The 24,667-nt window shown below is 37.0% G+C and overlaps 2 protein-coding genes across 11 annotated transcripts in view; one reads left to right on the top strand and one right to left on the bottom strand.

Annotated features, from left to right (window-relative positions):
* Positions 1-10,515, top strand: part of MFN1 (mitofusin 1) — a 50,397-nt gene extending 39,882 nt beyond the window's left edge. For all 3 annotated transcript variants that reach the window (XM_053564772.1, XM_053564771.1, XM_053564773.1), the window contains exons 13-18: positions 207-309; positions 737-966; positions 3,258-3,410; positions 4,397-4,593; positions 7,222-7,356; positions 9,972-10,515. In XM_053564772.1, coding sequence (XP_053420747.1) covers positions 207-309; positions 737-966; positions 3,258-3,410; positions 4,397-4,593; positions 7,222-7,356; positions 9,972-10,053 — 900 coding nt within the window. In that variant the 3' untranslated portion in view covers positions 10,054-10,515. The remainder of the gene's footprint in view (positions 1-206; positions 310-736; positions 967-3,257; positions 3,411-4,396; positions 4,594-7,221; positions 7,357-9,971) is intronic.
* Positions 10,516-13,489: 2,974 nt separating this feature from the next.
* Positions 13,490-24,667, bottom strand: part of GNB4 (G protein subunit beta 4) — an 87,795-nt gene continuing 76,617 nt past the window's right edge. For 7 of the 8 annotated variants that reach the window (XM_053564778.1, XM_053564780.1, XM_053564779.1 and 4 more), the window contains one exon: positions 19,058-19,314. In XM_053564778.1, coding sequence (XP_053420753.1) covers positions 19,208-19,314 — 107 coding nt within the window. In that variant the 3' untranslated portion in view covers positions 19,058-19,207. Of the gene's footprint in view, positions 17,703-19,057; positions 19,315-24,667 lie in introns of those variants that run through there. The other variant, XR_008374895.1, reaches the window with a different exon arrangement.

Genomic DNA, 24,667 nt, shown 5'->3' with positions numbered 1-24,667 from the left:
AAGTTAAGATCATTTTAGCATTTACTACATTTTTTTTTTTTTTTTTTTTTGGTTTTTGGCTGGGGCTAGGTTTGAACCTGCCACCTCTGGCATATGGGACCAGCGCCCTACTCCTTGAGCCACAGGCACTGCCCAGCATTTACTACATTTTTAAAGTCTACATATTCTGGAGAAAAAATAATGTAGACATTTATTGTTTTTAACAGGAGTTAAATAAGCACATAGAAGATGGTATGGGAAGAAATTTGGCTGATCGGTGTACAAGTGAAGTCAATGCCTCAATGCTTCAATCCCAGCAAGAAATTATTGGTAATATTTATGTGTGCAAAGTTTTGGTAGTTTTGTTTGTTTGTTTGTTTATTTTGAGACAAATTCTCACTTTGTTGCCCTCAATAGAGTGCTGTGGCATCATAGCTCATGGCAACCTCAAACTCTTGGGCTCAAGCAATTCTCTTGCCTTCTGAATAGCTGGGACCACAGGTCCCACAGCGCCTTGGCTGTTTTTAAAGACGGGGTCTTGCTCTGGCTCAGGCTGGTCTTGAACCGGTGAGCTCAGGCAGTCCACCCACCTCGGCCTCCCACGTGCTAGGATTACAGGCTTGAGCCACTGTGCCTGGCCTTGTGTACTTTTTTCCTTTCTTTTATTGGTGAAGTGTTTATTTTCGTTAGGGTGTTTCACAGAAAGCAAAATATTTAACTTATTTTCTTAAAATAAATGTAATTTTTTTCTTTCTAGAAAACTTAAAGCCATTACTTCCAGCTGGTATACAGAACAAACTACATACAATTATCCCTTGCAAGAAATTTGATCTCAGTTATGACCTAAATTGCCACAAGTTATGTTCAGATTTTCAAGAGGATATTGTATTTCGTTTTTCCCTGGGCTGGTCCTCCCTTGTGCATCGATTCTTGGGTGCTAAAAATGCTCAGCGGGTGCTCCTAGGATTATCAGAACCTATCTTTCAGGTAGGTATTTTTGATTCTACCAGTTGAGACTCTTCTTTCTTAATTTGTTTATATGGCTTTCTCTGCTTTTACATATTCATCCTGCCCAGTAAAGGGGATTTCTTACCAAAATGCTTCCAACCAAAAGCGTGTCAGAATGGGACCCAAGTCTAAACGTAAAATTCATTTGTTTCATATATGCCTTACATGGACAGCCTAAAGGTAAGGCATGTAAGGTTTGTAAGCTAACATCTATCTGATATGGCTGTTTCTGAGTTAGATATATTTGTTGACCAGCACTAATCTGAAAATCTGAAATTGGAAATGCTCCAAAATCTGAAAATTTTTGAGCTTCAACATGACATCACAAATGAAAAATTCTATACCTGATGTCATGATAGGTCAAAACACGGGCACACAATAATACATAGTTTATCTGTTGTCGCCAGTGGAAAAAAGACTCAGCTCTCTTTAGCTGTGGTGTATTTTTCCAAAAACCCCAAAGTTACCCCACATAAACTGCCCACAGAGGTTAATCCATGTACAGGCTGGATACCCTGGGATGGGGCCGAGATCTGCAAGTGTTACTCACTGTAGCATATATTAATAAATTCAGAGTCAGGAATGATGGTGATGCCAGACAACCAAAGATCGTTCACGTGGGTGACTAAGGTAGGAACGCCTGTGCTTTCTGATGGATCCGTGTACATAAAACAGTGTCTTGTGCACAAAATTATTTATATATTGTATAAAGTTACCTTTAGGCTGTCCATGTAAGGCACATATGAAACAAATGAATTTTACGTTTAGACTTGGGTCCCATTCTGACACGCTTTTGGTTGGAAGCATTTTGGTAAGAAATCCCCTGTACTGGGCAGGATGAGTGTGTAAAAGCAGAGAGAAAATTTATGCTATTAAAATGAGATTAAGATCCTTCCCAGTCCCAGAGTTTTCATCCAGTATTGTTATATGTGGTTTTACATTCCTATTTGAAACTTGTTTATCTTAAAAATTTTGCAGCATGCTATTGGCATAAAAATAGAGACACAGATTTCTGTAACAGAACAGCAAACCTGCAGAAGAAACCAGTCTCATATTGCCAACTAATCTTTGACAAAGCAAGCAAAAGCCTTTACTGGGGAAAAGAATCTCTATTTAATGAGTGATGCTGGGAGAGCTGACTAGCCACAGCCACAGAGAATAAAACTAGACCCACAACTCTCACTACTTACTAAATTAACTCAGGATGGATAAAAGATCTAAGTTTAAGACACAAAACTATAAAAACTCTAGAAGGTAGTGTGGGAAAAACTATCTTAAAAGTTTTATTCTTAGCAAATAAATTGGAATAAATGTAGCCATTTTGAAAGAAAAACTTTTTAAAATTCATCAATTCAATAATTTTCCTGAAGATTCATCACCATCATCCAGATTTTGAACATCTGTTACCCCTAGAAGAATCCCTCATATGCCTAGTGGTAGTCAGTTATCATTCCTACCTCCTTCCCTATAGCTCCCTGCCTTCTGTTCATACGGATTCTCCCTTTCCTATATATGGAATCATAAAGAATATGGCTTTATGTGACTGGCTTCTTTCACTAAGTGTAATGTTTTCAAGGTTATTCTAGCATGCATTACTACATCATTTCTTTACTGGCTGGGTAACATTTCATTACAGATACAAGACATTTTATTTATCCATCCATCAGTTGATGGACATGAGGGTAGTTTGTACTTCTGGCTTTCACAAATTCTGCTGTGAACATCAATGTACACATTTTTATGGGAACATATGTTTCCACTTCTCTTGAGTACATAGCTAGGAGTGAAGTTGCTTTGCCATGTGGTGACTTTTGCCAGACTGTCTTCCAGTGTGGTTGTACCATTTGACATTCCCACCAGCGATGTATGAAGGTCCTGGTTTCTAGATATAGTCACTGATACTTGTTATTTTTATTCTATTAGATGTGAAGTCATAGTTCATTATAGTTTTGATTTGCATTTCCCTAATGACCAATGATTTTGAACGTTTTTTCATATGCTTAGTAGCCATTTGTGTACTTTCGTTTGTATTCATTTTTTAATTGGGTTATTTGATTTCTGTTGAATTGTAGGAAATCTTTGTGTATTCTGCATACAATTCCTTTATTAGATACACGTAGTGTATGATTTCTAAATATATATATATATATATATATATATACACACACACACATACATATTTTAGAGACAGAGTCTCACTTTGTTGCCCTTGGTAGAGGCTGGGAGTCCAGCCTGGATAGTCATAATATTTTGCCCCCAAATTTAATCAGCTCCCTAGGTCTTTAGCTTCCACTCCCACTGCTCCTACCAATCCAGCAACTCCAGACAACGCATCCCAGGAGGAAATCATGGTCACCTTGATAACAGGATTAGCTTCTCTGACGTCCAGAACTTCTATGGGTATCATTGTTGTTGGAGGAGTGGTAAGAAACATTACTTTTACTATAATGAAAATTGAAATTTTTGTAAACTGCCTGCTAGATAACAAAAAGAAAGATAGATAGTATTTCTATTTACATGATCTGTGAATGATACAAACATTTCTAGGTTAAAAGTAGTAAATTAAGAAGAGTTTCAGAAGTGTAATCTTAAATTTTTTGGAACTAGGAAAGAAACATCACTAACTAGTTGATTCTAAAAATAGTACTTTTACCTATTTTCATATTATAGCATACAGTATTTGTACACTGGAATAAGCAGGAATGCCCTGATTCTTTTTTATACCCTTGTGTATACCCTTTTGAATGCCAATGGTGATCTATCTTAAGTATTAAAGATTATTTTTAGTAGTACTTATTTTTTTTTTTTGTAGAGACAGAGTCTCACTTTATGGCCCTCGGTAGAGTGCCGTGGCCTCACACAGCTCACAGCAACCTCCAACTCCTGGGCTTAAGCGATTCTCTTGCCTCAGCCTCCCAAGTAGCTGGGACTACAGGCGCCTGCCACAACGCCCGGCTATTTTTTGTTTGCAGTTTGGCCGGGGCCGGGTTTGAACCTGCCACCCTCGGTATATGGGGCCGGCACCTTACCAACTGAGCCACAGGCGCCGCCCAGTAGTACTTATTTTTTTTTTTTTAAGTAAAATTTATTTCATTAACAGCATAGATATACTTGTTTTGGCTTTCGAAATGCCTGACCAAAAAAAAAAAAATATCAGCACTGTTTTTGTGAGATACAGTGAATCAATTTAACTTATCTGGCAGGTTGTAAAAGCCCTTGCCTGATATTTATGTGCTGATCTCTTTTCAGCCTGATTGATTTCCAGAAACTTCAGGTTTTGTCATGAAGAAAGACTATAGATTTTTAGACAATGGATCTGACTTGAAGATTAGGTAGCTAAAATACCATTTAATTTACTCTTCCAGGGGTATTTTTGCTTCTCAGAGTAAACTGTGACTTTATATTACAGATCTGGAAAACTATAGGCTGGAAACTCATATCTGTTTCATTAAGCATGTATGGAGCTTTGTACCTTTATGAACGGCTGACCTGGACCAACCGTGCCAAGGAGAGAGCCTTCAAACAGCAGTTTGTGAACTATGCAACTGAAAAACTGCAGATGATTGTCAGCTTCACCAGTGCAAACTGTAGCCACCAAGTGCAACAGTAAGTTGAAAGGTGCATCTTTTCTTTTAAAGAAACTAAAAACTTTATTGAAGTACAACATACATGCAGAAATGCAAATAAATAAATAAAGTATATAGCTCAAAGACTTGTCATAAACATGAATACAATTTTTGATCACCACCAAAGTGAAAAAAAAAAGAAAAGTAAGCTTCACTAATGAGTTCTCTGCCTCCTAATAACTGTTCTTCCCAATCTAAGAAAAAGCTAAATTAAGTTAATAGACAAGTTAATCAAATCTCTAGCCTCCCTGTTTCCATTCTCTGCAACTGTAACTGTAACTGTTAGTTCAGGTTTTATTATTGTCTGAAATAGTTTAACCTCTCTGTACTTCCTGTCCCCTGAGCCAGACCATTCTATACACCAATCACGGCAAAGTTATTTGTCCTAGAGCTAAATGTTGGTGGGTTACTCCCAGAATTCCTAATAATGCAAACCCCAGTATCTACACATACAGACAAGACTGGGTCCTGGTATTATATCACAAGTCCACAGTAATCAAAACAACATGATATTTGCACAAAAATGGAGTCATAGACATATGGAACAGAATAGAAAACCAAGAGATGAAACCAGTCTCTTATTGCCATCTGATCTTTGATAAAACAAACAAAAGCACACACTGGGGAAAAGAATCCCTGTTCAACAAACGGTGTTAGGAGAACTGGATAACCACATGTAAAAGACTGAAATGTGATAGATTAGGTGATAGATTAGATTTGAAAATTTGAAAATTGGTAGGTAGGAACTCTCAAGAACTCTAGAGGACTTTCCAAAAATCATTCTTCAACACAGCTATTCTAAATTTGTTCTCATTCTAAGATATTTATGGTTTCTTAATTAAGAAAACAGAATGAATTCTTAGCATTTTACAAGTGAGCTTAGCGGTGGGCTAACTACTGATTTTATGGTGAATGTAATTAATTCACCATATGTAATGTATTTAATTAATACATTAAGTAATGAATGTAATTAATTACTTTTACTAAAAGTAATTTATTTAATAAATTACTAATTCTACTAAAAATTTATAGTCAGATTTAAAGGTATTCTTTTGTAGATCTCATGAGAATTTTTTATAATATCCAGTCCACCCAGTTTCTGCTTTTATGCATCTTAAATATTTGTTTCATTGATGTAAAAATACATAGAACTCATTTCAAGAAACGATATTCTATATTTGGATGGTGTGGAAAGTCGAATTAAAAAGTTCTCTGAGCTCAAGAGCTTCAGGTTAGTGAAAGAAAATAACATGTATTTAATTACAATTCAAAGTAAAAGTGATAAGAAATATAAGAGGAAGATAAAATGTTTTCATAATATGAGGCTCTGTATGTTTCTTAAATCATGAAGGACAGTGGATCAACAAAAGGAAAAGGGGCGTGATACAGGAGATTTGAAAACATAAAATGAGAACATGAGAGAGATAATTCAAACCAACAGCAAGAAGGGAAGGGGAAAAGGAATGTGTTCAAAAACACAAATAGAAAGTTTCAGTGTGGCAGATGTGTGTAAGGGGTATGTACTCAATTATACATCTCACACCAGGACACAGTCATGTCTGTATGTGTAGTTACTGGGGTTTGGATCATTAGGAATCCTGGGAGTAATGCCACCAACACTTAGCTCTAGGACAGGTAACTTTGCAATGATTGGTGTATAGAATGGTTTGACTCAGGAGACAGAAGTGTAGGGACGATAAACTGTTTCGAATAATAAAGCCTGAACTAACAGTTACAGTTATAGAGAATGGAAACACAGAGACTAGAGAGTTGAGGAACTTGTTTATAACTTAATTTAGCTTTTTGTTCATTTGATCATAAAACATTTATTAATTGCCTCTCAAGCAACAACCACCATGCTAGGGGTTATGGGAAATAAAAGTTAAAGATAACTTGATCTCTTTCTCAGAGTACTTTACAATTCTGAGGCACCCTCAAGGTATGCACTATTCAGTAAAAGTATATTCACTAAATATTAATTGAAAGTTTAACAAAATAGTAAAAGAATGAAACATGCTTCATTTGTTTAATATGGAGCAGAGAAAAGGGACCGGGGAAAGGTTAGCATACACCAGGTAACATTTGCAGGGAAAAATAAAATCAGTTAGTTCTGGAGGTACGCGTACACCAGATGTGTTCCCAGTTGTAAATATACAAGCATATAATGTTTGCCAAAACTAATGTGCTAACTAAAGTAATTTTACCAGTGTCACAAAGGGTCATGACACTTTTTTTTTTTGACCATTGTTGACAATGTGCTTTATTGGTCAGGGTATAAGCATAAGGTTTATTGTGTTTTTGAAAAAATATACCTATTTTCTGTCTTTTTGTAACAGAAGATTCATATTCACAATCACATAGCAGAGGTAATATTCCCTCTTAAGGACAGATGAAATTAAGCCTACATAAAACAGTAACTCAATGTAAAAAAAAAAAAATTAGGCCTATAAGTGCCAGACTTTTTCTCATGCCATTCTCAGTGTTGTTTGATTCCTTATAATTTAAATATTATTAAAAGCTGTATTTTCCTTTTTATACATGAGTAAGCTTTTATTCATTTTAGAAGACATTTATGACTGCTAAACATCATTTTTTTTTTAATTTTAAGAGAAATGGCTACCACGTTTGCTCGCCTGTGCCAACAAATTGATATTACTCAGAAACACCTGGAAGAAAAAATTGCTAGATTATCCAAAGAAATAGATCAGCTGGAGAAAATACAAAACAATTCAAAACTTTTAAGGTATTTAAACCTTTGTTCTCAATAATAGTAACATTTACTAGTCTCATTACAAAAATATATTTATGTAAAATTAATAATGAATTTGTGTTAAGATTTAGTTTTCTGGGTTTTTTTTTTTTTTTTTTTTGCAGTTTTTGGCTGGGGCTGGGTTTGAACCCACCACCTCCGGCATATGGGGCCCGTGCCCTACTCCTTTGAGCCACAGGTGCTGCCCATAGTTTTCTGGTTTTTAAATTAGAATTATCCATGTTTCATTCCTTATGTTTTACAATTTAATGAAAGCTAGTTTCAATAAGACAACAAATCTGAATTAAAAGCAGTCTAAATTTATTTGTGGTTAGGCTTTATTAGTCCCTTTTCAGAACAGAAGTTCTGTAATTAAAAGTGAAGTTTTAGTCCTGTATGTCTAAGAATCATAACTTTTACTTTCATTGGGGAACTATTGATTGGGCAAAATTAATTTGAAGCAACAGTAATTAAGATTTCCTAGAAATTTTGGATTTTTGGTTTGATGTGATTTATTCTGGATTCCAAATGAACTAATAAAATTTGCTTTTGCTGAGAAGACTGGAAGTGTCACCACCAGTTCTTCAGGTGATAATTCTTTTCAGCTTTCTTACTCATTACTTGCTCTCCAGCAGGTCTGGGAGAACCATTAAACCTCATTTAACCCTGCTGCCCCTTCTAGAGCACATGCAACACAAAATAGCCCATGGAAGAGCATCTTAGTAATTAGTGTTTACAAATAGGAGGGACTGCCTTTGTAACCTGGATTTAGGGGAATGTATATAAAACACCTGTGCTAATGGTGTCTTAATCTGACCAGCAATCACATTTTCATTATATCTCAATTTCAGAATCTCTAGAAAAGATGACTGCCTATCACTTAAATACTGCCAACCTCACCTACCCCTGAATTTTACATATTCTATTGCTGTTATTTTTATTATTTTTTTTTTGAGACAGAACCTCAAGCTGTCGCCCTGGGTAGAGTGCTATGGTATCACAGCTCACAGCAACCTCCAACTCAGGCAATTCTCCTGGCTCCTCTATTGCTGTTATTTAAGTTAGTTCATCCCAGATACACCTTGCAAATTTAGGGAAACTATCTGGTGAATTTTTTATCTTTACTTGGATAAGTTTTTTTTTTTTCACTTCTTGGCTGGGGCTGGGTTTGAACCTGCCACTTCCGGTATATGGGGCCAGCACCCTATTCCTTTGAGCCACAGGTGCCACTCAAGAATATGTTTTTTCTTTTGTTGCAGTTTTTGTCCAGGGTGGGGTTTGAACCCACCACCTCTGGTATATGGGGCCAGTGCCCTACTCCTTGAGCCACAGGTGCCACCCTACTTGGATAAGTTTTTAAATAATGTTTCATCTTGTTATAGTAAAACATATAGTAATGATGAAATAGATTGTCATTTATCACGTAGCTTTCTCCTTTTGGAAAGATTGACTTGAATAAATATGAATATTTTTGATCTGATTAATCCTTTTGCTAAAAGGAAAAAGTTTTTTTTTTAAACCATACTATTTAGAATCTCTACTTTGCTAGATTAAACTCTGCCATTTGTATGGAATTTAACTTGCCTAATTCTTCAGGAGAGTTGAGACACATGCTGTGAGTTCATAGTGTTTATACATTTATATGACCTGAAATGTCTGTGTGTGCAACAGATAGTTCTTCCTCCTCCCCCTTTTGCATAATAGAGAAGGACGAGCCTGCTCACTGAGCACCCCGGCAATTCTGTGTGGTATAGTTTTTCTCTCTTAATATTGGTTTGGCTACATCAAGTATGATTTAGTGTTTAAAAGAAATTTCTTTTTTATTTTTGTTGAGAGAGAGTCTCACTCTGTCAACCTGGGTAGAGTGCTGTGTTGTCATAGCTCACCACAGCCTCAAACTCTTGGGCTCAAGCAATCTTCTTGCCTTCACCTCTCAAGTAGCTGGGACTACAGGTGTCCGCCACAATGCCTGGCTATTTTTTTTTTTTTTTTTCCCAGAGACAGGGTCTCACTCTGGCTCAGACTGTTCTTAAACTCCTGAACTCAAGCAATCCACCTGCCTCTGACTTCCAGAATGCTAGGATTACAGATGTGAGCCACTGCATCTGGCCTAAAAGAAATATTTTTAGTATACCATGGCTCTTTGAGACCTGCCTGTTTCTTTGTATATACATAAACTTTGTACTTATGCTTTACTTAAAGAGAATTTTTAAGGATAGTCATGCTTGTGTGTAACTTGGGATATAAGTCCCATGTAAGAGGATATGCCCTCACTGTTTGTTACACAGGGTGGACATAAAGTTCATGTACAATTTAAAATTGCTCCTGAACTTTATGTCCACCCTGTATTTTTCATTCTTTATTGAATGTTTTGTTTCTTATCTCAATATACCTTTTGTTAAGTCCCAGACTTTGGGGTTTATGTTTCCTACAAAGTTGCAGTAGCATATGTAATGAACACTCTTGAGAGTGTGTGGTAATGGTTCCATCTGAGTTCAGATAGGAATAGCAACAGCTGGCTAGTGAGTATTAGGATTGGATGGGATATATTTTTCTCTTTGATCTGTGTGATAATTAGATTGCTGTTTATTTTTTTTTTTTTAAATTAGAAATAAAGCTGTTCAACTTGAAAATGAGCTGGAGAATTTTACTAAGCAGTTTCTGCATTCAAGCAATGAAGAAGAATCTTAATAGAGATTACTTTGGTGACCATCATAGGAAGAAATGGAACTTGGAAAATTGTGACAATTGTTATTTTTATGAAATGACTTTAAATATGAATTATACTAGCTTTATCTAAATAGCGAATCCCTGTGTAGGTTCTGGTAATGAACTTTCTCAGGGTGTTTTCATTTCTGAAGAGTGTCCTATGTCCTTAGTTTTAATTTTGCAAAGAAAAGGCTAAATCGTTTGATGTGTTAAAATAATGAATTAGTTAAAAGCAGCAGCTCCAACTATGTGACCCCTGAGGGGTGGAGCCTCGAGCTCTTAATTAGGGCTTTGTTTTTGATTCTGAAAAACTCTGCTTCCTGGCATCCAGGAGTTAGAGATTGATCCTTTCATCTAATTTCTCAATACTAGTTTTTGATGCTTTCTTTAATGGGATAGTCACTTATTTTTTAATTTTATAAACTGCATTGCTTGAACCACCAAGGAGTGTGGAATGTTTTTGAGTGTATTATTTATGCAAAGTTCGAATTACTTTTGCCATCATGGCAGGTATGTAAACCACTAATAAATGTGCTGTTTTTACTCCCTCTTTTATTTCCATTAAAACTGATGTAAAACAGTATAAAGCTTTGTTATTATAGTCACTTATAAAAGTATCTGGGTCTAAATAATTCCCTGAGTTTCTAAAGAAAACATTTTCAGCCTTGTTCCAGTTATGATTCCAGTAAGGAAAATTTTCAAGCTCAGTTTTAGGAAAGAAGCTTTAAGTGATGAAAATAGCCAGAGGTATGGGAGGTTTGAATTTTTTTCCTGGCCCTCATACCAAGGAGGAGGTCTGAATTTTGAATGATAATATTAATGTTTAAAAGCTTTTCTTCAGGGCTCAGCACCTGTAGCTCAGTGAATACGATGCCAGCCACATACACCCAGGCTGGCAGGTTCCAGTGCGGCTCTGGCCTGCTAAACAACAATGACAGCTGCAACCAAAAAAATAGCCAGGTATTGTGGCGGGCACCTGTAGTTCCAGCTACTCGGGAAGCTGAGGCAAGAGAATTGGCTTAAGCCCAAAAGTTTGAGGTTGCTGTGAGCTGTGACGCTGTGGCACTGTACCAAGGGTGACAGTGAAACTCTTTATCTCTAAAAAAACAACAAAAAACAAAATAAAAGCTGTTCTTCAAAAGGCATTTGCCTAAGATATTGTTGGACTGTCACCCATTGGAGACTTTCACATTTATTTGATTACAATAGAACCTCTGTAAGTTGACCACCCAAGGGACGGTAGCAAACTGGTCAACATATAGAGGCAGTCAACGTAAAGGACTAGGTGCACTGCACTGCTATGCACATGTGGTCCTTGTCCAGTCTGGAAATTCAGTCACCTCAAGGTGGTGGTCAGTGTAGGGAAGTGATCAGCTCTGGAGGTTCTACTGTATGTGTATATGAATTTGCTGGAGTTCTATTACGAATTAGTGTGTTTTTTATTTTAATGAAATGTTTATAGGTTCAGTTACCATGTCTGCTTATATATTAAAAACTGATTAAAGCTTATATGGAATGAAATATGCAAAAATGACGCCATTCTAGGGCCTTTTGATACCCAAAATCAAGGACTGCCACATCAGCATCACCTATAGATGCTTGTCAGGAATGTAAAACCCCAGGGGACACGGTGTGTATGGCAAAGTATAATTTATGCTCCCTTTGCATAGCAGGGATGAAATTTGGGGCTTTTTTCTCTTTTATTAACAGTACTCTGTACTTTGCTGTGCCTTTTTTCGGCTTCTGGGTGCTATTCAGTTTTCTTACAGCAGGTACAACTCTATTTTTTAAGATTATTTTAAAGAGAAAACATTTAGGTCATAGAGGACTTTCAAAAATATTTACATTTTTATGCAAATTAAATATGAAGATGCTATATACAAATGCAAATGAACATGGTTTTTAGCTTTTATTGTTGATTTATAACCCCCCCAAATGATATAGGCCACTGACAAATGGGACTAGGTGACAACTGCCAATGAAAAACTGACATCTGAGACTGGATGCTGCTAATTGAGGTTGTAAGCCAAGGTTGTAAGCCTTTATATGAAAGTACTTGAATGTGAGAAATTGCACAGTGGTTTGATGGTTCTTGAAGTTTGTTCCCTAGATCACCAGCGTCACTTTGACATTTGAAAAAAAAAAATACAGATCCTTGGGTCTGTGGCAGCCCAGACCAAGGGAATCTAAAGTCTATCTGTGAACAAGTCCTCCAGGTGACCCTGCTGTGCGCTGAAGTTTGGGAGCCAATGGAGTAGCCGTCGTGGTATAGTTCATTTCTCCATAGCTAGTTTGAATGTGTCAGTTCTACCTGATCAAGCATGAAAATGTATGAATGTTGGAAACGGAACACTAAAATGATGAAACCCAACTCTTACTGCCTGGAGATGAGTACACCCAGCATCTGACCAAGCCCATGAATCAGACTGAAATCATGTGCTTACACTGATGTAGTTCAGAGTTACTGCACATAGACTTGATTGTTCAATATGTATGTTTGTAGAATTATTTATAGATCTTAGTATGATCTTAAACTTTTTACAAAACCTTTTATAATTATGCAAGCTTGAAAGGTAAAAATAAAACCTGTTTGCCTGATAGTGGATAAATGTAGCATTTATATTAGTATTTAGTGAGCTTTAATTTTTTATTCTTATTCATTTTTATGGTAGGCATGTTACGTTATCTTGAATAGACTAGCTTTTTTGACTGCATGAGTGTGCAGGTATTGAAAGGGTAAACATTACATACACCAGTCCTCGGGAGAATACGTCATAATTTCCTCATTCATCCTCCCCTAAGGTGGTAGTGATGAAAGAAAGTAAAAGCACTTTTTAACAATATAAGCATAAGTGTTTATTTAAAAACTACACAAAAGAGGGCTGTACCTGTGGTTCAGTGGGTAGGGTGCTGGCCACATACACCAGAGCTGGTGGGTTCGAACCCAGCCTGGGCCAGTTAAGACAATGACAACTGCAACAACAAAAATAAAATAGCTGGGTGTTGTGGCAAGCCCCTGTGTTCCCAGCTACTTGGAAGGCTGAGGCAGGTGAATTCCTTAAGCCCAGGAGTTTGAGGTTACTGTGAGCTGTGACTTCGTGGCACTCTACTCAGGGTGACAGCTTGAGACTGTCTCAAAACCACAAAAGACAGCTAACTTATCCTAAGGGAGCTACATAGAGGGGAAGAATGATTTTTTTTTTTTTTGCAGTTTTTGGCCGGGGCTTGGTTTGAACCCACCACCTCTGGCATCTAGGGCCGGTGTGGCTCCACCCAGAATGGCTTAAACTAGGATTGTATAGCCCTGAAGGATAAATCGGTAGCACTCTGATCTTTTTTTGTTCTGCATTCATTTTCAAGAGAAAAAAGTTACCAGTATTTAGATGAAGTAACTATGGGGCTTAGGGTTGAGTTCAAGGGCATGATTTTAAAAATAATCCTACTAAAAATGTACTTAAAAACACAGTACAATGTTAATCTGGTAAAAAGCAGATTAACACAGTAAAATCTGGTTAAAAGCACTTTATTGATTATAATACCAATTCACAGCAACAGTATTTCACAAAGCCACGATACAAATAAAGGAATGAATCACTCTGTAAGAAAGATCCAAGAATGCTGTAAAATCAGGTATAAGTCCATAGTTGGTGTTAATGGTTTAAAACTTGCAAGAGCTTTAGTATGTTTACCTTTCCTGTAATTAGACATACTACTAACAGTCATAGTCAGTTGGCCCACAAGTATGTAGAAACCATTCTAGGTGAAGGAAAAGATTTTTAGAATGCTTTACCAGAAAAATATTTTAATCAACTTAAAACACACTTAGATGTGGATGTCTTTGGATAAGAAAATGCAAATGCAAGTGTCCAGATACTTCTTTGAAAAGAGAAAACAATAGGATAGAGCACCATTGTGTGAAAGACAGAATAGGCTGAAGTGTCTACCAAGCATGTCACTGAGCCCTACTAATTGAGATACCGTGTGATAGGAGATTTTGTTGGGTGCATGTAACACCAGTTTAAACATAAGTTCTTCCATAATGCTGCATTATAACTAGTTTTTACAAAGTCAGTAATTAGATTTAGGGAAAAAGGAAAATTTACTAACATGCAAACATTTCCTAAATATAAGGTGTACCACTAATTTGTGATTAATAAATTACTTTTTATTTTATTTTTTTTGGCCGGGGCTGGGTCTGAACCTGCCACCTCGAGCATATGGGGCCGGCGCCCTACCCACTTGACCACAGGTGCCACCCAATAAATTACTTTTTAAACAAAATGCTAGCTTAGACATTCTACTGTAAACCATTTTAATGAGTACCTATTACTGTAACCAATGTTTTAAATATACAATGACTCTGAAGCAATTCAAAATGAACAGTGTAAGGAAAACTAGTGGACTTCACGTTCTACTTAATCCAATTCAAAATAGCAATTTTGGCTGAGCACGCTGCCTCACCACCTGTAATCCCAAGCATTTTGGGAGGCCAAGGTGGGAGGACTGCTGAAGCTCAGGAGGCTAGCCTAAGAACATACTGATAGACCCTGTCTCTACAAAAAAATTTAAAAATTAGCTGGGCATGGTGGCATAGGCCTGTAGGCCTAGCTACTTGGCAGACTGGAGCAGGAGGATCACTAGATCTCAGAAGGTGGGGGCTGCAGTGAGCTAGGAGTGCACCACTACAGTCCAGCCTGGGTGACACAGTAAGACTATACTCTAAAAAAAATAAAAGTTTTATTCCTTGTACTATCCATAAGATAGTCTAGCGCAGTGGTTCTCAACCTTCCTAATGCCACAACCCTTTAATACAGTTCATGTTGTGGTGACCCCCAACCATAAAATTATTTTTGTTGCTACTTCATAACTGTAATTTTGCTACTGTTATGAATTGTAATGTAAATATCTGATATGCAGGATGTATTTTGTTACAAAGGGGTTGCAACCCATAGGTTGAGAACTGCTGGTCTAACAGGTTAACAAGAAGTAATTTAAATTTTTGCTTATGATGGCAAATGGCAAAAATTTTTTAAAGCCTGAGTCAGACCCTGAAAATTTTATAACATCTTTACTATTAAAATGTTACAAGCTCAGGGCAGTGCCTGTGGCTCAAAGGAGTAGGGTGCCGGCCCCATATACCGGAGGTGGTGGGTTCAAAAACCCAGCCCTGGCCAAATACTGCAAAAAAAAAAAAAAAAGTTACAAGCTCTTTGGAAAGATTCTGTCATCAGTTTCTCAAACTTTAAAACATCAACAATAAACCAGAGTATTCAACTGTATTATAATTTGATATCTGAGACATTCTCATCAAAGCATAAATCTCCCTGAATATTTTCACTTTCAAAACACAGTCTTAATTTGTTATTAAGTCTAAAATATCAAAAGTGTTGGAGAAACTCAACTGCAATATTGACAGCGTTTTTAAGCAAAAGTTTCATTGTCTCAGCTGGAGAAATCAGGATCCATTTCTCTTTTAATAGGTTAACTTCACAATTCTGTAACATTTTGGAATCATCTACATCCATTATTTCAAGGAGACAACATACATCATTATGTAATATTAGTCAGTTCATCTGAGTCTAACCTGAAGAGAATTGCTCTCTTACTGTTGAGATATAAAGTCCAAAGCTTTGGCTCTGTGAAGATGGAATTCAATATGGTATATGCAATCACAATTAAAAATTTGAGTAGGGAGGAACCTTGGATATTGAGTCTAAATCTCTTAACATTATGGCTACCAAAAATGAGATGTGTCCATCAAAGTGGAGGAGACTTCCTTATTGATTTAAAAAAAAAAAAGAAAGAAAGCAATTCTTGCTAATGTGAGACAGGATCTCGCTTTGTCATTCTGGCTAGAGTACAGTGGCGTCATCATAGCTCACTCACTGCAACTCACTCCTGGGTTCAAGTGATCCTCCTGCCTCAGGCTCCCAAGTAGCTGAAACAACAGGTGCATGTTACCATGCCCAGCTGATTTTTCTATTTTTTGTAGAGGAGTCTCACTCTTGCTAAGGCTTGTCTTGAGCTTCTGACCTCAAGCTGTCTAACTGCCTAAGCCTCCCAAATTGCTAAGATTACAGGTGTGAGCCACCACACCTGGATAAAAATTGCCTTCTTGAGTGGGTTTTTGGGTTGATTTGTTAAACCTCATGGTGATCACATTTTAGGAAAGAATGTCATGGTGATCATATTTTAGGAAAGAATGTATACCTCTGAAATATTCTTTCTGATGTGATGGAGTCTATAGATCAACCTGCAGAGGCACGTTATGTTTAAATACTCCTTATAAAGAAGAAAAATTAATTGGGACCAGATAAATACAGTATTTTTGATGATACAAATCCTTTGACACTAAATGTAGCCATATTTTTAGTCTTGAAAAACTAAGATCTGAAAACCACAGAGGTTGCCAAAAAAAAGTATACACAGTTTAAGAAAGGAAAAAACTGTATTAAAATTGTAATGCTCAAGTCACATTTGACTTCTACAATTCCAAGTGGTGCTCAAATGCGACTTCTATGTGTATTCATCTTTTATCATCAGTATATCCTGAGTATTACCATTTTAATAGTTTTTTCCTTTGTTAAAATATGCATACCTTTTTGGCACCTTCTGCATACAACTTCTCTACAAATTATATACTCTATTTCAGGAAGTCTTATGCACAAAAATAGAATTAAATAGATAATTAGCTCAATTCCACTGAGTGAATACATTTTCAATGAGTACATTCATTTTCAAATAAACAAATGTATTTACCAATTGGATCTACTATCACCAGAAAGCAAAGGTTTAACTAGTAAGATTGTTAATGTGGTAGCTGGTCAGATGTATAATTAGCCACAAGTATTCAATAGGGGTTTTCAGTTACCTAGTACATATTTAAGGAAATTGCTTTCAACTAGCCTAATAAGCTTTAATGACATTAAAATAAATGTCATTTTAAAATGTTAATATCATGGAATTCTTAGGGTCTGTATGCCTCTGCCTAAAGTATCTTGCTACTACAATAACTTTTATTAAGTAGAGGAGATAACTCATATATGATTATTTTTATACATATTAGGAGTTCTTTCTGGAACAGGATTTAAGAATCAAGGTGCTCAACTACATGGCAAACTTCAATTGACCCCCCTACTTTTTTGAGAAATGAATATGTTCCTTTAAAATATTCTTGACTTACTTCAAAGAGCTGCTCTTTATGAAGTTATACAAATAGCGCACAAATAAACACTAAAAGCAAAAAGTTCACAGAAATCTTAATCAAAATACAAATATACATTCGTAACTGCCATCTATAATATTCTGTTTTGGGCCTATATCTTAATTTGCCTTTAACCTCTTTATTCTAATTATCAACTGGCCTTAATTAAACTGACAATGACTTCATTATGTATTAGCACATTCACAATATAAAAATGAAAAACTATTTTATTTTCAAATGCTAAAAAAGAAAAAAAATTACAAGTAAAATTTGGGATTGTTTAGAATAGGTTATAGGTGATCAAAGGTTAACACAGACCTATAACTTACTAAATTACAAAACACAATGTACTACCACGTATCAGAACAATCCATGGCTCCGCCAACAGCAGACTAACAATCTTCTATTGTCAATCATTTGGATTGATCTGTAGGAGAAAAATCCAAGAGGAAAACTCTTTGTTTAATTTGAGGAGAGGGGACATTCTAGTACTACATTATTATACTATTGGTAAGTAGAGGAATTGCTTAGTACTGTGTATTTTTCTGACTCCTTAAAGAAAAGTGCCTTAGGAATTTTCTTTTGGCTTTAAAGTGAAATCACTTCAGTCTAGGCATTCTCTGAAGTGAAACTACTTTAGAACTCAGTATTTTGTGCGAAAGGAAGAAAAATTACAAAAGAGCAAAAAGCTTAAATGGTTCATTTTAAGAAGTATGAAGGCATGGATATTTCACATCAATTCAGATTTTATAATACATGAACATAAAACTCACAAAGCCACAACAAATCAGTACTAGTGATTGGTTGGATTTTATACTTCTTTCAAAATGTAAGGCTGTCATAGCCGGGCATTGTGGTGGGCGCCTATAGTCCCAGCTACCTGGGAGTTTGAGGTTGCTGTGAGCTGTGACACCAAAGCACTCTACCGGGGGCGACATACTGAGACTCTGTCTCAAAAAAAAAAAAAAAAAAGGTAAGGTTGTCACACTCTTTTCTATCTTGAGAGATATATAGAGAGAACACTGGGTACGTTTCTTCAGAAGCAGACACAATCCAAATGTTTATCAAACTTCTGAAATGTGAGCAGGCTCTATAAACTTACTTCTAGAATATGAAATCAAAAGGAAAGTCTAATTACGTAAAGGACTACTGAACGTTTCAAATGATGAAAACCAGACTTTGAAAATATCAAGAATCATTTATGTGCTATTATCTCTTTTATTAATAGCATAAATTATAATGAAGTTTCTTACGTATGCCTACAATGTCAGAGTGAAATTTCTAATCCCTGGCTTTCAGATTATCTGTCCCCTCAAAGGACTTCAATGAACACTTACATAGAGTCATTGGGCAAAGGAGGAATGAGACTCCCAATGACTCCCCTCAGAGGCAGCTTACCAGTCAACAGTCTCAAATATTAAGCCATCAGGATCTCTTAGATTAAAAGGAATGTCAGAGTTCAAGGGGACTTTCTTCAAAGGTAAGTATGCACACAGAGAGGGTCACTTCCATCCATTACTCTGCCTGGTTCTTCCATGACAAACCTCAAAAAGTGTAACCTTTCTTGTGCATACAAAGTTAAAAATATAGTTCTTAAAAAATTCTAACAGTTATAAGCTGCTATATGCCTACATTCTGTTCTACACAAAGAAAATAATTTAATTAGAGTGCACGCAAAAATTGGTCAAGATTAAATTAACCCGACTCCTCAAATTAATACACAGGTCCTTTTAATCTCAGCAAGCACTTTGCTTTGTTTTATCTTTTTCCACTTTTTAAAAGAGTTTACTGAAAGCTTCTTTTTGTATATAATAATCTCAATAGAAAAATCTTCACCTGCAAATATAAGGTAGAATTTTTTTTCACAGCTATAGGCTGTAATATTGATTTCTCCAGACTGGCAATGGAGAGCAGAAAATACAGATGACACTGTTAATTCCAGATTCTAAGAAAACTGTCCCAAGAGCCTGTTGCCACAGCCATGCCATCATCAGTCACCCCTAAGCAGCTGACACGGTTGTCATGACCAGCAAGGACACCTGAAAAAAAACGTTCAGTATAAATTAGCAACTACAGAGTTTTAATATTAAAGAAGTAGATGTATGAAGATCTAGAGGGGTACTTTAAAACAGTCCTGTTTGATAGCCTATTGGTAAAAAGAATTTAATTTAAAAAGCAACACAACCTAAAAACTAACAGGTATCTCTGAATGAGGAACTATGGTAAGAGGCACAGTGGACATACAGGCAAAATACTGATGAAAAACTAGAGTATATCAAATTCTCTAAAGAATGTTTTTAATATGCTGTGTTTGAATTTGTATTATCTCTCTATATGTAAACATATCATTTTCCCTTGATCTCAGGCAAAGAGGTTCATCTTGTCTAACTTTTAGTACCTTCTGCACTACCTCTGGTTAGTTTGGCAATGGGCAAATTTACCATTATGGGTTGAAATAACAAAAGATGAACACTGTGGCTAACTGCTCCAGGAAACGCTGGGGAGGAGAATGAATGAGGGATTCATGAATCAGGATACAGTTTTAAGGTGAAAGTTCCACTTAAGCCAACTTAAAACCAGCTGTATGCAGAGCAAAACAAAAATACAAGCACACGAGGAGGCGGAGCAAGATGGCAGCCTAGTAAGAGCTTTCTTGCATCTGGGCACCGTGAGTCTGGGGAGATAGAACTCCAGGCATCTCTGGCTGGTGGGATCTGCCTATCATCACCCCTGCGCGGATACAGGGAGTCAGCGAGTGACTTCTGGACCCCAAGAGGAGGACTAAAACAGTGGAAAACCGGCAAGTGGTCGCGTGTGTTCAATCGGTCTAAACCCGCCCGCAACTGTAGGTTCAGTAGCAGCGAGACTGCAAAGCAGAGAGGCCTTACCTGTGAACTGTTTTGGTGTCTTTGGACTTGGCACTCAGTTGAATTGCCTTGGGGAGAGCCTGAGCGGGAGTGCGGAGAACTTTGGCTGTTGTCTAGGGCCCCAGTCTGAGCCGCTGAGCCAGATGGAGCTAATGGTGTTTGGCGTGGGTCACCTGGAGCCATTGTGAGCGATCTGCCCCGGCAAGCTCCGCCCTCAGGGTCTCAGAGCTAGAATTGGGTGTGAGCTGGTAACCCAGCGACCAAGTAGCCTAAGGGCGGGGTCTGAGCTGCCTTGCAGCCCTAACCCTCAGGGGCAGAGTGAGACCGGTTTTGGCACACTGGGTAAGTGGATAGCCACTTCAGCAGTGATGCCAGCGACAAGCACTTCCCTGGGAAAGCTTCTGCTCAGCAACTGAACAAGTTCAAAGTGCCTTTTAAGTGGGCTGAAGAGAGATTTAGGGTGTCTACCTGCTGGAGTTTGAGAAATTAGCACCCTCCAATCGTATCAGAACTGTGATTAACATCTCATACCCCAGAAGACCACGTGTTGCCCAGACAATATTCAATAACATATACATACTGCTTTGTTTTTGGTTGTGGTTTTTTTTTTTTTTTTTTTTTTGGTTTGGTTGTTTTCTTTTGTTTATTTTGATGTTGTTGTGTTTTATAAGTTCAACCTTTTCCATACAGATCCTTTTTCTTTCTCAATTTTTCTAGTTTAATTATAATTACCCATTGCTGTCTTTTTCAATAATTAGAACTTCATTTTTGCTAGTGTTTCTACTGCTATTATTCGGTTTTTCACCCAATTTTATCCCGTAAAGTTTTCTATTTGCTTGTTTTGGTTTGATTTATAGCATTTTTGTCTTTACTCTCTACTGGGTGAAGGTGGGGTACTGTGTCTGATCAGCTTAGCAAAGAGCTGCTGACCTCAAGGGAACCACCCAACTGGGCACCCCCAGAAGGTGGTTTTTTTTAAGGTTGTGTCAAAGTACCCTACTGTACACCTATATTGTTCTGTCTCCCTCTTTCTGTGTCTCTCTTCTTTTTGTCAATATTCCTTTTACCCACCCCGTCTCCTTTCTCTATTTTTCTTTATTTTCTTATCACTCGGTCCTCCTTTCTTTCATCCCTTTTTTGCTCATCAACCTTCTCACCCCTCTAGTCCTGTAACCCTTAGTCCACAGGCACAAGAACTTAAAGAGCAAGAGGAAGTGAAAGGAAAATTAGGGCAAGGAAACAGATAAAAGAAACCACTCATGAGGAAGAATCAGCAGAAAACTCCAGGCAACATGAAGAACCAGTCCAGAACAACTCCGCCAAGGGACCATAAGGTAGCTACTGCAGATGATTCCACCTATGAAGAAATGTTAGGAATGACAGAAAGGGAATTGAGAATACACATGATGAAAACAATGAAAGAAATGATGGAAACAATGAAGGAAACTGCTAATAAAGTGGAAAATAACCAAAAGGAAATCCAAAAACAGAATCAAATAAGAGATGAACGATATGAAGAATATAAAAAGGATATAGCAGAGCTGAAGGAACTGAAACAGTCAATTAGGGAACTTAAAGATGCAATGGAAAGTATCAGCAACAGGTTAGACCATGCAGAAGAAAGAATTTCAGAGGTAGAAGACAAAGTTCTTGAGATAACTCAGATAGTAAAAGAGGCAGAAAAGAAGAGAGAGAAAGCAGAACGTTCACTGTCAGAATTATGGGACTTTATGAAGCGTTCCAACATACGAGTTATAGGAATTCCAGAAGGGGAAGAAGAATGCCCCAGAGGAATGGAAGCCATACTAGAGAATATTATAAAAGAAAATTTCCCAAATATCACCAAAGATTCTGACACACTGCTTTCAGAGGGGTATCGGACCCCAGGTCGCCTCAACTCTAACCGAGCTTCTCCAAGACACCTTGTGATGAACCTGTCCAAAGTCAAGACAAAAGAAAAGATTCTGCAAGCTGCCAGGAGTAAGCGCCAGTTGACCTACAGGGGCAAATCCATCAGAGTTACCGCAGACTTCTCTAATGAAACTTTCCAAGCAAGAAGACAATGGTCATCTACCTTTAATCTACTTAAACAGAACAATTTCCAGCCCAGAATTCTGTACCCTGCTAACCTAAGCTTCAAAATTGACGGAGAAATCAAATCATTTACGGATATACAAACATTGAGGAAATTCACCACAACAAGACCAGCTCTACAGGAAATACTTCAACCTGTTCTGCACACTGACCATCACAATGGATCAGCAGCAAAGTAAGAACTCAGAAATTAAAAGACAGAACCTAACCTCCACACTGATGCAAAAGATAAAACTAAGCAATGGACTCTCACCAAATAAGATGAATAGAATACTACCACACTTATCAATTATCTCCATAAATGTTAATGGCTTGAATTCCCCACTGAAGAGACATAGATTGGCTGACTGGATTAAAAAACACAAGCCATCTGTTTGCTGTCTGCAAGAAACACACCTGGCTTCAAAAGACAAATTAAAGCTCCGAGTCAAGGGTTGGAAGACAATTTTTCAGGCAAATGGAATTCAGAAGAAAAGAGGAGTTGCAATCTTATTTTCAGATACATGTGGATTTAAAGCAACTAAAGTCAAAAAAGACAAAGATGGTCACTTTATATTGGTCAAGGGAAAAATATAACAAGAAGACATTTCAATTCTAAATATCTATGCACCCAATTTAAATGCTCCCAGATTCTTGAAACAGACCTTAGTCTGAGCAATATGATATCTGATAATACCATAATAACAGGGGACTTTAACACTCCTCTTACAGAGCTGGACAGATCCTCTAAACAGAAATTAAACAAAGATATAAGAGATTTAAATGAGACCCTAGAACAACTGTGCTTGACAGACGCATATAGAACACTCCACCCCAAAGATAAAGAATATACATTCTTCTCATCACCCCATGGAACATTCTCCAAAATTGATCATATCCTGGGACACAAAACGATTTAACAGAATCAAAAGAATTGAAATTTTACCTTGCATCTTCTCAGACCATAAGGCACTAAAGGTGGAACTCAACTCTAAGAAAAATGCTCGACCCCACCCAAAGACATGGAAATTAAACAATCTTCCGTTGCATAACAGATGGGTGAAGGAAGAAATAAAACAGGAAATCATTAACTTCCTTGAGCATAACAACAATGAAGACACAAGCTACCAAAACCTGTGGGATACTGCAAAAGCAGTTCTGAGAGGAATATTCATCGCTTTAGATGCCTACATTCGAAAAACAGAAAGAGAGCACATCAACAATCTCACAAGAGATCTTATGGAATTGGAAAAAGAAGAACAATCTAAGCCTAAACTCAGTAGAAGAAAAGAAATCTCCAAAATCAAATCAGAGATCAATGAAATTGAAAACAAAAGAATCATTCAGAAAATTAATGAAACAAGGAGTTGGTTTTTTTAAAAAATAAATAAAATAGATAAACCATTGGCCAGACTAACGAGGAATAGAAAAGTAAAATCTCTAGTAACCTCAATCAGAAATGACAAAGGGGAAATAACAACTGATCCCACAGAGATACAAGAGATCATCTCTGAATACTACCAGAAACTCTATGCCCAGAAATTTGACAATGTGAAGGAAATGGATAAATATTTGGAATCACACCCTCTCCCTAGACACAGCCAGGAAGAAATAGAGCTCCTCAATAGACCAATTTCAAGCACCGAGATCAAAGAAACAATAAAAAAATCTTCCAACCAAAAAATGCCCTGGTCCAGATGGCTTCACACCAGAATTCTATCAAACCTTCAAGGAAGAGCTTATTCCTGTACTGCAGAAATTATTCCAAAAAATTGAGGAAGAAGGAATCTTCCCCAACACATTCTATGAAGCAAACATCACCCTGATACCAAAACCAGGAAAAGACCCAAACAAAAAGGAGAATTTCAGACCAATCTCACTCATGAATATAGATGCAAAAATCCTCAACAAAATCCTGGCCAATAGATTACAGCTTATCATCAAAAACGTCATTCATCATGATCAAGTGGGCTTCATCCCAGGGATGCAAGGCTGGTTCAACATACGCAAGTCCATAAACGTTATCCACCATATTAACAGAGGCAAAAATAAAGATCACATGATCCTCTCAATAGATGCAGAAAAAGCATTTGATAAAATCCAGCATCCTTTTCTAATTAGAACACTGAAGAGTATAGGCATAGGTGGCACATTTCTAAAACTGATTGAAGCTATCTATGACAAACCCACAGCCAATATTTTACTGAATGGAGTAAAACTGAAAGGTTTTCCTCTTAGAACTGGAACCAGACAAGGTTGTCCTCTGTCACCTTTAGTATTCAATGTAGTGCTGGAAGTTCTAGCCAATACAATTAGGCAAGACAAGGAAATAAAGGGAATCCAAATGGGAGCAGAGGAGGTCAAACTCTCCCTCTTTGTTGACGACATGATCTTATACTTAGAGAACCCCAAAGACTCAACCACAAGACTCCTAGAAGTCATCAAAAAATAC

The sequence above is a fragment of the Nycticebus coucang genome, chromosome 16 (assembly GCF_027406575.1).
Source record: "Nycticebus coucang isolate mNycCou1 chromosome 16, mNycCou1.pri, whole genome shotgun sequence".
Lineage (NCBI taxonomy): Eukaryota > Metazoa > Chordata > Mammalia > Primates > Lorisidae > Nycticebus > Nycticebus coucang.
This window is presented reverse-complemented; position numbering and strand designations above follow the sequence as displayed.